Here is a 13,429-nt window from a genome sequence, read left to right as displayed (position 1 = left end):
AAATTTATACTAAGAACATTGAAGACCTCACAAGGAGTTTACAGAATTTAATTTTAAATTCCATATTTTATGCCAGGTTCTAGCCCAGACATGTGCAAACTACGGCCCGCGAGCCACATCCTGCCTGGAGGCGTTTTAATCCGGGCCGCTGACGTTGTCTAAATTTTTTTTTTTCAAGATGGCGCCGTCACGCGGAAGCCAGTGGCAGTAGCTCTGTCCACTCATTTGTTTTTCATGTTTTACAGACCCTCTATCTTTTTTTAAATTACATTAGAATATTTCTTAATACATTCCTTTTTACTTTACTTTGTACTTTATACTTTTCACTTTAATGATGAGTATGTTAATACTTCAGTCCTTTTCTGTTTATGTTTCATATGTACTGTTAACGAATGCTGTTTTTTTATATGTATTGTATGTTCTGCTGACCTGGTCATCTGTCAAATTTTTAAAGTTAATGTGGCCCCCGGGCCGAAAAGTTTGCCCACCCCTGTTCTAGACAAATTTCACTTCTAAGTAAGACTGAAAATTATACTTGAACATTGTACACTATAACATACCTGTCAACTTGTACGTTTTATACGTATTTTATACGTTTTTGTACCATTTCAAATCATGCACGCCGTACACCGACTTTTGTACGGGGAAAAAATAAAATAAATCGCCAATATTTATGAAAACCGATCTCAACAAGACTTTTGGCTAAAATCCAGATAGTCTCGTAGGCTGGTAGCCAACAACGCTACTGTCTGTCATCAATTGTTACTATTGTCACGGTATACCAGTAAAAATTATCCTTAATCGTATGTATTTTTTTAGCGGTGCGTACGACAATATCGATAAAGGATGACATGTGCATGTGTAGATATACGTAGAGTAAATATCGTGGAAGCGAGCATGGAGGAGCCACCTAGAAAGAAACGAGTTACCGTGAGTAAACATGCGTCGTACGGTTTTTGTACGTTTTTTTTTTGGAGGTTAATTGGGGGAATCATAATCATTTATAAGGGCAGTTATCGGCAGAGCTTGAAAGGTATGCTATAACCGCCTCTTGTTGTAGAGACTAACTCGCCCGACTTCTGTGCGGTGTGTTTGTGAGTGCGGATGGTCGTTTGTCTCTCTTTGTGCCAGATGGCTGACTGGCGACCAGTCTAGGGTATGGTTTGCCTTTTGCCCTAAGTGAGCTGGGTTAGGCTCCACCAACCCAAAACCCTTTCGAGGATGCGCAGTATGGAAAATGAATGTATGAATGAATGAATTGTATACGATACTTGTATAATGACAATTCAATTCAACTAGCTGTAGGGTTTCAACAAGGGTAACTCAGAAGGGACTGTTGGAACAATAAGCATATCGAAAGGTAGTATAATTTGATGCCTCCTTTATAAACTGACGTATCATAAAGCTCAAGGTGAGACTAAAAGCATTGTAGCAAAATTTCACTAAGTCAGCTGAATAATCACATTATCCTAAGCTACTCTTTCAATGCTTTTTCAACATGAGCTAAACACCCAGCTGTTTTACCCCATTACATTAGCATACACTGTGTCGGTGCATAAGGGAAGGGGGTGAAGTCCATCAGGTTAACCAGGGGTCATTTGGGAGCTCGGTCATTTTAAATGCTAAAAAACTGCAGTACAAGTTCCCACTTTTCTTCTGATTTTTTTTTTGTGTTTTTACAGCGGGTGGGAGTGAATTAATTTGTATTTTGGACATTTCTATGGGAAACGTTGATGAGATACGAGTAAACCGACATACGAGCTCTGTCCCGGATTAAGGTTGAATCTTAAGGTATTAATGTATATACCATATTTATTCGAGTATGACGTGCACACGTGTATAATGCACACCCATTTTTGTGATTAAATATTGGTATAGAATTTTCTTTTTCCACTCAGCTCACACCAAGGATTGCACCAGTACTGGTAACTGACAAATGCTGACAAAACATTTACTCACAACATTTAGTACGGATCTGGTAAAACAAACTACTACCAATATGAACACAATTCTCTAATGGAATTTACAATTTTAAATCCATAACGTCTAATCCATCATGATAATATTTAACATTTTTCAAAGTCTGATTTATCATCATCAGATGGACCAAACAAATGATCTCATTCTTCTTGAGTTCTTTTTTCTAAGTGTGAGGACCGGCCAATAGAACGGGCTCTTGCGCCCTACTCTCGGACAAAGACAAGCGGAGGGCACTGTTTCACCGACATTTGGGTATAGCGCGCATCCAAAGTTTGGTTCAGTTTTTGGTACGAAATGTTGCATGTTATATCAAAATAAAAATGGTATATATATTCATTCATTCATTCGGACGGACAACCAGTCACTCTCAAACTCATACTTAGGGGATATTTAGTGTCCAATCAGTCTACCATGCATGTTTTTGGGATATGGGAAGAAACCGGAGTACCCGGAGAAAACCCACACAGACCCGGGGAGAACAGAGCTGTGAGGCTGACGTGCTAACCACTTAAACCGCCGGGCCGAAGAGGTTGATAATATGAATGGTAATATTAATAATATTTATGATATTAATATTATTTATGTCAGTAATTATAATATTAATAGTAAAACTAAGGGTGATCAAAGCATTCTTTCGTAGCAAGGCCAAGCGTATGCTTCGTTACATGCAAATGCACAATAATAGTGCTAAAACGCTGACAGGAAGCTTAAATCCAAGTCCTCTCCGTCAGATTCATGAAGCATTAATCATCGATGGAATCTTCAGGAGGAGCTTGTGTGAGAGGTTTTCGGTAAAGGCAAGAACTTAGTCATAGGGACTTGTGACTGCTGTTTCTTTTGTTTAGAAATATACATTTGTACAAGGACATGACACTGTCAAGACAATTGCCATATTCAATGGCTAGCACCACCATTTTGTAATCAATCTCTAGGAACCGTTACATTGTATATTTTTGTGTTATTGTTTGGCTTGCAGCTCTTGGACCTGTTTATGGTGTGGGACTGGTCAACTTACCTCGCAGACTACGGTCAGCCAACCTCCAAGTACCTTAGAGTTAACCCAGCCACCGCTCTGACTTTACTTGAGAAGTAAGTGAAGTGCTTGTGTACCTCTACTACTATGAAAATAATTGGTTCCAGAACTTGTTTTGTAACTTAGATTTTTAGTAAATAGAGCAATATTTTATATGTAAATTGTCTCATTCATCCAAGGTCTTAAAAAAAAAACTACGGAACAACTATTTAAAAATGATTGTGTCCCAAATTTACAACTTTACAAGATTATATTAATTATAGTATTTATTAACAATATATATATATATATATATATATATATATATATATATATATATATATATATATATATATATATATATATATATATATATATATATATATATATATATATATATATATATATATATATATATATATATATATATATATATATATTGTTATATAAATATAACTATTTAAAAATGATTGTGTCCCAAATTTACAACTTTACAAGATTATATTAATTATAGTATTTATTAACAATATATATATATATATATATATATATATATATATATATATATATATATATATATATATATATATATATATATATATATATATATATATATATATATATATATATATATATATATATATATATATATATATATATTGTTAATAAATACTATAATTAATCTAATCTTGTTAAGTTGTAAAATTGGGACACAATCATTTTTAAATAGTTGTTCCGTAGTTTTTTTTTTTTTAAGACACAGCACTTTTTCAACTGTAAAATAACTGCCTCTTTATATTGCTCTTTGTCTCAAGGATGAAGGACAACAATAAGAAAAACAATATCTTCTCTCAGTTCAGGAAGAACGACAGAGACAAACAGAAGCTTATAGAGACTGTAGTCAAGCAGCTAAGAAGCCTGGTCAATGGCATGTCCTCCTAAGATCATGTTGTATGTGTCACTCATACAATCACACATGCACGCACACTAAAACTGCAAGCATCCATTATGACCAACATTTTCAACTGATGAATGAAATCACCTACTTCCAAGAATAGCCAACCATTTACTTTAACAAATACATTAGGACCAACTAAAGGGGTCCCTTACATAAGGTATCCCAAACCTAAAGGTTTTTGCATCAGTTATGGGATCTTATCTCCAAACCAAGCGACCTGAGAATTGTCTTCGCCAAAAATGTGAATTTGCAGTTTCATTAAGAAATAGACTTGCTATCTGTCAAAAGCGAGTCTGAAAGGCAGATGCAAACTATCCATTCATTCGTTTTCTGAACCGCTTTATCCTCATTAGATTAGTGGGGCTGCTGGAGCCTAACCCAGCTGACTCCGAGCCAGAGGCGGGGGACACCCTGAATCGGTGGCCAACTGATCGCAGGGCACAAAAAGACGGAAAACCATTCAAACTCAATCCAAATTCAGAGTGTCCAATCAGTTTACCATGCAAACTCCACATAGGTGGACTGACCTGGATTTAACCCAGGTCCCCAGAGTTGTGAGTCCGATGCGCTTTCCACTCAGGTGCCGGGACGCCTGGATGCAAACTAGAGTGCAAAAATTTGTGCAGTCAAAATCAAAGAGCAGGGAAAGTCTTACCTCTTGTATTAACACTTAAAATTGCTGAAACAAAAATGTATGCTGTACCAGCAATTCAGCATTTTCTTTTGGAACTTTCAGAAACTAGAAAGGTCTCGAGTCAGTCACAGGGAGTCACTAACTATAATAGCATCCAAGCTTTTTCTTCCGGGGGCCACTTTCAGAAAAATCTAAAAATACAGGAGTCCTAACAACTTTGAAAAAGGAGTAAAGATTTTTTTTTTTTTAAAAGGATGAATAATATACAGTCATACATCTACTTACAAAATGTTGAAAGTTGAAATTGTCTTTATATTACCTGTTTCTGTGCCATTGATCTGTATAGAAGTCCAATTATATGACTCTGACAAACTAAATTAAAACTTTTCAAAATATTTTTTTAGTGAAACCTGGAGGGTGGATGTAATAAGCTTCTGTTCATTTGCTGCTCGCCCTCACATTTCAAATGGATTGAATTGCCAGCGCTATTAATGGCAGCCAATGAGTTAAAATGGTGGGAAGAAATTGGTGCATTTTCAAAGTTGTTTTAAAAGTATACAGCGTGAACTAAAAAATTAAAATAATTTCTGAAGTGCGTATTGGCAGAAATGAGAAAGTGAAACAACTGCAAGACGGCAACCTTGAGTACGTAAACTACCCTTAGTGAATATTGGATTAAATTTACAGTATCCCATCTGAGATGTTGCAGTGGTCAATGTGGAATAACAACAGCAGATTTTAAGAATGCATTCGTCCAGGAAGACGAAGTCTGAAGGACCTAATTTTAAACAAATTAAAATTCTAGTTTTTATTCTTCATGAATATAAAACATTTCTCCCATCACAATTGATTTTATTGGATTGTTCAAAGGTTTTTTTGCGTGTATGTGTGTGTGTGTGTCAGTGTCATCCTGTGTATGTATCTACTAATACAGTTTCAGTTTGTCGCCCAAAGCAAATGAAAGTTTTCCATTTTGCCGCGATGTCCAAACCATTGAAGTCTGGCCTCTCTTACCTTGTCTCTAAAACGCCTTCACTGGCTTTCTTAATTTCTCATTTTTAATCCCACCCAGTCTGGTCACTTCTAAGTAGAACAGCAGCATCTTCATCTCCGCTACTTCTAGCCCCACCCATAACGTTTTAAACTTCATGCACATAGGGGACCATCAATGCTCAAGTATGGAAACCATGAGCCAGTGGCACACTGCACCTAAATGTGGCCAGATTACAGAGACTCCAAAACAATTACACCGTTAATATGACCCACCCAGTTCGGTGTGTCACTCCCAATCTTTTGACACACACGGTCTCATGCGTCTCAATGAGGTTTTCTGAGCCTTGGGACGCTTGAAAAGTTGTTCTCATACGTTTCCATTGAAATAAGTACAGCCATTTTGATCTCTCCTTTCTAATTGAAATGAGAAAAGTCGTGTATTTCTTGTGCAACAATGAAAAATAAATGCAATTTGCTTTTTAGACGACAAACAAAGCACTGTGACTTTGTCAATTTAGTGTGAAAGCCGCTCAGGTCGTTACATGTTTGCATTTTCTTTTTTCGAGATTTGGGACACGAGTAAAGTTGCTGTCATAACACATTTTCTTCAAAACTTCTACAGTCATTTCAGTCTCGGCCTCCTACTTGAAATAAAATAGATAATCATAATAAAAGATAAATGCAATTGTGCTAGGCAATGGTTTCTTTTGCCGTCGTCTTGCGTTCCCCGCCTCTATCTTTAGCCGTCGTGGACGTCGTCTGGAAAATTTCTATTATTATTTTTATTATCTTTTAAAAAAATTTAATTGCAAAATTTAAGATATTTATTCTGTAATTTTATTTAATTAGGAATTGATTTGTTTATTTTTCTTTTCATGCACTATTAAAAAATGTAATTGGAAGAATGTCATTTCTCTTTACAAAAACAAATAATAATGTCTTGAGACACTGATGTTCATAAAAGTGAAAATTAGCCTTATCTATCCTATTGCTTGTTTATCCTATGGCTTGCTTGATTTACGTTACACTCAATCTTTTTTTTATTTTACATCAACTGCCAGGATTTTTTTTTAATGTAATTTTCTCAAATAGGTTGCCAGGATTCCAAAGAATCACTGGCTTCTTAATCGGGACAACTGATGCACTGTCCATATTTAACTAAAATCACTGATGATGAATAAATCTAGGAAGGTTGTGTAAAAAAAAAGAATAACAATAATAAAATCACAGAAAACTCACTTCAGTGTAATGCACCTGCAATATCTTAACAAGAATATCGTGAAAATACATTGACAGCACTGTAACTGTTGAAGGAAAAATGCTTAATTTGATGTGCGCAGTGTGGTTTGAATCAAACCTCCACCTGCCGCCTGTTAAAGAGTCTTTGTGCAAAATTACATTGAAGCTTAAATTGCCACCTGGTCAGTGCCCTAACTGCTTTAAGAAATCAAAATTGAACATTGTTATTGAAAGAGGGTGCTTTCCCTCTACTGGCTAACTCCTTTTCTACTGGCAATAATTGATCCAAAATTAATTAAGGCAAAGAACAAAAATAATAAATTTGGGCTCCAAGGATCAATGCGTATACACCCCTAGAATACATCTACCAAATTTAATTTTATTTCGCACATGAAACACCAGGGAATAACTCAAAATGATCATTTACACACCAACAACATGAGAGGGGACTTGGCAGACCTTTAGCCTGTACTCAAAACAGTAATAACTACCAACGCACTTCCGATGGGTTTCATTTATTTTAACCCGTCTTAAAATTGTTGTCTATACAATTGAATGTGATCTGCTGATGTATGAAAAATTTCTGTGGAAATTGAATGGATTTTCTCAATATGCACAATCAGCATAATACAGTGATACCTTGACATACGATGCTCAACACCAGCCGAAACCTTCAACGTCATGGCTGGTTCGATAACTTTTAAAAAACGAACGAGGGATACACACGTTTGTGAGGCACGGGCAAGCAGCAAAATACCTTTGCCTTGGTTTTGGCACAATAAGATTACATCCATTTTTAAGTGTGTATAGTAAGTGAAGTTCAATTAAGGTTAATTTTATGTTATGTTACGTTGTGTCATAGAAGTGTAGCAAACCAAACGTGTCGTCTCCTCCGCTGTTAGCCGCTACCATCTGTCTCAGATAGAATAACTCCATACAATACTGTACTCAATGATGTCACATTTTATTGCCGATCATAACCACTAGATAGGTATTTGTTACTTTGTGAGCTAGGTGGTGATTTAGAACAATTAAAAACATACCATATTCTCCGCACGATAAAGCGCACCTTCAATGAATGATATACAGTCATACATCTACTTACAAAATTGATTGGTTCCAGAGCCTTTTGCGTGACATGAACATTTCGTAAGTAGGTGTACTTTATATGTAAAATCTCTAATTTGTTCCACGGTTCTCACACAACTACCAACTAAACTTTTTAAAATTGGTCAATGTGCCCCATTTTTTTATGAAAGACGTTAGGAAACACAAAAATGAGAGAAAATTATGAGGAAATTATTTCTTAATGTCTTAAAATGAATCTAATGACCAAAAATCCCTTTGGAAATTTGCGCTGCACTGCTGAAATAGTTCCCGCCACGGCCGTTATATGGGAGACGTAATACTCGTATTTGTTTGCCAGATGGTGGCAAGAGCCTTTTCTACCAGGGCCGAAAGCCGTCCACTTTGTAGTACTACAAAAATGTTCAACTTTTAAGGGTGCCCTGTGTGTGTGTGTGTGTGTGTGTGTGTGCGTGCGTTTGTTCGTGGGTGTGTGGGTGTGCGTGCGTGCCTGTTTGTGTGTGAAAATATGTGCCGCGTTGCATTTTTATGTTTTTTAACCGGGTAGCCTTTATCCGAGGTGGACAGGTATGTAAGAGAGAATCTTAAAACATGTATAGTGGCTGTTGTGAAACAGCAAATTGAAATATATGCTTTCATTGCCATTGCCGGTGAAAGAGCCCAGTAGAGGGTACCGATGGTCTAAAGTGAGAATCAATGCACCCGAGACAATATTTTCAAAATAAAATAATGGATAAGGTAATAACTACTACTGCTATTATTTAGTTTATTTTAAAAAAAAAAATTAGATAACTACATTTAGTTTTTTTTGGGGGGGGGGCGTCGAAACTTGGGTCTGTTTCGTATCTCGAGAAACTCTTTTGCATATAAAAAATTTAGTACCTAGAGGCATTCGTAAGTAAAGGTATGACTGTATTATAAAATTACAGTACAGGCTGGGGTTACATTATTATCCATCCATTTGACGGTGCTGCGCTAAAGGGGATGTCAGCAATACAGTCTGATAGGTCAGCCAAAGGTTATTAACAGATTACAAATCAGCTCCATTCACTCCCAGCATCAATAAACAACTATTTTATTATTTTCTCCAAGGTAAAGTATTAGGTGTTTCGTGACTCGGCAATAGCATAATAACTCATGTTGAACAGCTGGGCAAATGTGGCATCCAACACGCCCAGTTCCGTCTCATGAAAGTCGTCATTAATCAGGTCAGCAATTCCTGCTTTCCTGGAAACTCAGACCACAACTGAGACTGATATAACAGCCCAGGCATTTACGATCCTCTAGCAGATAGTGGCGTATATTGTCCGGCGCAATCTCCCCGTCTTGGCTGCTTACTGTAGTTGTGAGACCTGTTGTAGCTCAATATTGATCCATGTAAAAGACGCACTGGGTAATAGGGCGCATGGTCAGCTTATGAAAAAAATTGAAGGCTCGTAGGTGCGCTTTATTGCGCGGAAAATACGATATTTTTATTATAATATCCTATTTTTTGTTTTTTTCAGAGGGTGGGAATGAATTAATTTGTACTTAGTTATTTTAAATGGGCAAATTTGATTTGAGGAATGAGTATGTTGACATACGCGCTCGGTCCATGAATGCATTAATCACGTATCTCAAGGCATTACTGTATTTGCCAAAGTTTGATGAGTAATATATTGGTCATTTTATCATGTGTTAATGGGCAGGAGTACTGCAGTATGATTCAAAACCACCATATTTATTACCATTTTTTTGAGGATTCTGTCTCGAGATGGTTGTTTTCATTGATAATTTGAATCATTTCTGTTTGAAAATTATACAAATTGTACACCTATAAATATAGGTACATGGGAAGTTGAATACCTTTTTGTTCTATAAAGTTGTCTTCTGATGTACAAAAATTCAGTTTTATTCTGCGGTGATGTAATTTTATTATGAATGTATACTTTGTATATTTAACCGGTCAAGAATTTTTAGATTTTACAATTTGAATTCTCTATTTTTGTTCTTAAGGCTAAGATAATGATTTTAAAGGTCTATTCAAAAAGAATAGCAATAATTACTTCTTGACGGGATTACTGGCAGACTAATGCTGAATCCACTCTTTTGATAATACATTACCATTTTTGTAATGCCATGTATCTTGCATTATTCAGATGTAATTTTTTTACTGTCAAATTAGCTTCTTTTTTCATTACTGTTTTGCATTTACAATGATTTGTTTGTACACTCCTTAAACTATTGGAATAATTAGTCCTCCTATCAATGACACTCAAACGATCAACACTTTGGCTGTCTTCCAATCAGATAGCTAAATTATATTAATAATACACTTTCAATGTGAACAATGGTAACTAATGTACATTGTTGTCAAGGGTGTCCTATGCCACCTCATCTCATTTTCTAAACCGCTTTATCTTCACTCGGGTCGTGGGGGGTGCTGTAGTCTTTCCCAGCCGACTTCGGGCCAGAGGCGGGGGACACCCTGAATTGGTAGCCAGCCAATCGCAGGGTACAAGGAGACAACCATTCCTGCTTACACTCATACCTAGGGGCAATTTAGAGCAGTGTTTCCCAACCACTGTGCCGCGGCAGACTGGTGTGCCGTGAGCAATGGTCAGGTGTGCCGTGGGAAATTGCAAGAAGTCATACAATGTGATATTCAGAGAGAAAAGTTAATATGAATATAAGGAGATTAAAATTTAACTATTACAATGTTCAAATCAAAATATGAACGTTAAATTGTAGATTATACTATTATTTGATTCAAGTTGTGAAACAGAAATTTTGTTGCTTATTTTTCTCTTAAGTCGAAATGGAAGTTGTCTGGTTTCTAGCGCATCAACTTTTGCCGACGTAAAGTCTGTGTGAGCACAATTTTTTTTGCGGAATATTAGGAGATTTAAGTAATATTTAGAGAAAAATCATAAAATGATGCGATCAATAACTTTACTTGGTTATTTGCATCAATCAAACCGGAAGTTGTTCAGGGTCCACAGGCCAAATTTCCGTGACATTAGGTCATTGTGAAAAATTAGATTTTGGAATAATTTTGGATGCGATTTCTGCTGGTAAAACTTCGATGAGAATAACTATTATAAATATAGGCGACAAAGATTTTCAGATGGTGGTGTCCCTTGAGATTTTTTTCAATGCAAAAAGTGTGCCTCGGCTCAAAAAAGGTTGGGATACACTGATTTAGAGTGTCCAATCATTGCCTACCATGCATGTCTTTGGAATGTGGGTAGAAACCGGAGTACCCCGAGAAGAGCCAGACAGGCCCGGGGAGAACATGCAAACTCCACACAGGTGGACCAACCTGGATTTGAAACCAGGTCCTCCACTGTGAAGCCAACGCGCTAACCCTATGCCTTTCGTTACTCAAATCATAGAATGTTGAAAAATTTCTAAAATTCATATTTGGGATTTTGCTAATGAAATCTGCATTTATAATTAGCTATAGGTATATCCACGGCTGAGAGTTGCCAGTGAATAAAACACAAGCAACTATAATACTGGGAGAAGCTATATAAAGGAACTAACGACATGGCACAAAAATGTTGTAATATCAAATGTAATTTTTCAGTAAGGAGAAAATTAACAGCATAGCAATTTTTCTTGATTCATTTTCATCATGTGAAATGAAAAATGCTGACAGCTGTCTCTAGCATGTCTCTATCATTACGTCTTGTATTTGAAATTGAAAATTGGCCACTTGATGTTGTAGAGCACAGATATCAAAGATATCAAAGTGGTGGCCCACGAGCCAAATTTGTCCCGCCGCTGTGGCCCAAGAAAGTTAATGATGAGTACCAACTTTCTGTTTTATGATCAAATTCAAATGAAGATTATAGATGCATAGGGAACGTTTCCTGTTTGCTCGATTTTTTTCATTAAATCAATAATTGCAGACGATTTGTACAAATTTGAATGTCCAAAAATGATCTAAAATCATCTAATTTTGGCAGACTAGCTGGCCCTCTGGATGAAATCGAAACTACAACGTGGCCCACAAAAAAAATGAGTTTCACACCCCTGGTGTAGAGGTTCACTTGCCTGACTTTGGTGCGGGCAGGCGTGGATTCGATTCCCACTGGTGGCAGTATTATTTGGAATGCGAATGGTCATCTATCTATCTCTCTGTGTGTCCTACAGCTGAATGGCGACCAGTGTAGTCAGCTTTTCACCCCTAACCTGGCTGGGATAGGCAACCAACAATCCCTGCAACCCTTGCGAGGTTGCTCAGTATGGATGATGAATGAATGAAATTTAAAATTGAACGAATGATACACTGATGAATCATTGCTAGGGTCAACCTTGACAACAACAGTGTAAACGATATTGACAATAATTATTGTAAAGACTATTCAAAAGACCTCTTTCAAAAATCATACTGATGAAACCTAAGAATGCATGTCTTGTTCACGCTATTACCAGTATATAACATGTCTTTCTGTTCTAATACTTTTGCTCGCCATGAACATGGTTCCATTGTATATATTATTGATAATCCTTCTTTTTCCTGATCCAAATGATGACCAGAAATAAAAGTGGAACTTGGACTGTTGGCTCATTTGGAGGGGTGAAAACATGTTTTCAGTCTTTCTGTCTAATTTCTTCCAATTGCTTCATATAGATTGGAGAATTTCAAAACAACTGTGATTGGACAGCATTGTTTTCGCCGGTAGTCAATAGGATATAGAGTCAGTGCTCCAGCCAAGTGTTTATACACGAAGGCATATTGGCTCAAATGGGGAGATCAAAGCACCCACTCTACAAATTCTTCGATTGACACAAATTTGATGCCTGATTATGCCAGTGACAAAAACTGTTTTTACACTACATACATTCATTCAGAAAGCATTGAACTATTAAAGTGTGGAACGTGGGCAAGATATTTGGGTTGGCCAATGTTCCAGCAGGTGATTTGTCCCCATCAGCCGCCATTTTGCTTATTGTTTGTAGTGGCAGGGAACAGAAATAGAACCTTTTCCCACATGCTCTATTTGTCGCGAGTGGTTTCGCTGCGACAGGGAGGTGATTCTCGCCTCGTCACAGTACTGCCATAGAAAATCGCAACTCAAAAAAGGAAATGAGAGTTCTTTATTTTACTCAGGAATCTACAGATAGTGGATGAGATGACGAACATCCCGATTGATTGGTGATTGTCCGGCTTGTGGGGAAGGCCGACAGGGAGCACACAAATCAGGTTCTGGAAAAAGAAGCAAAGTGTCATGAGATGTGGAATCAGAGACGCACAGAGAGAGATACAACTGACGTGGTGGGTAGCAGACAAGATGATAAGACATCTCCCTCCAAACACTATGAAATGTAATGAATAAGAAAGCCTGCTGAAATGTTGACAGGCATCTTTATTATTGTAAATTTGCCTTCAAACCAAAAGTTGCTGTGCAATATGAAATAAATAAAATAATCATGGTGAAGACAATCACCATTGGCAAGCAGACTATTTTCAGCCTCACAAAAAGAAACGATGTAAATTTACCTCTCGTGGCCATTAATAAAAGGACAGACGCACAGCCGA

General features: G+C 36.8%; 1 protein-coding gene across 7 annotated transcripts in view; it reads left to right on the top strand.

Moving 5' to 3' along the window:
• Positions 1 to 12,446, top strand: part of exoc6 (exocyst complex component 6) — a 61,962-nt gene extending 49,516 nt beyond the window's left edge. For 6 of the 7 annotated variants that reach the window (XM_077738417.1, XM_077738415.1, XM_077738416.1 and 3 more), the window contains 2 exons: positions 2,957 to 3,069; positions 3,808 to 12,446. In XM_077738417.1, the coding sequence (XP_077594543.1) occupies positions 2,957 to 3,069; positions 3,808 to 3,934 (240 nt within the window). In that variant the 3' untranslated portion in view covers positions 3,935 to 12,446. Of the gene's footprint in view, positions 1 to 2,956; positions 3,074 to 3,807 lie in introns of those variants that run through there. The other variant, XM_077738418.1, reaches the window with a different exon arrangement.
• Positions 12,447 to 13,429: the final 983 nt, after the last annotated feature.

The sequence above is a fragment of the Stigmatopora nigra genome, chromosome 18 (assembly GCF_051989575.1).
Source record: "Stigmatopora nigra isolate UIUO_SnigA chromosome 18, RoL_Snig_1.1, whole genome shotgun sequence".
Lineage (NCBI taxonomy): Eukaryota > Metazoa > Chordata > Actinopteri > Syngnathiformes > Syngnathidae > Stigmatopora > Stigmatopora nigra.
Note: the sequence above shows the minus strand (reverse complement) of the source record. Positions and strands in the feature narration are given on the sequence as shown.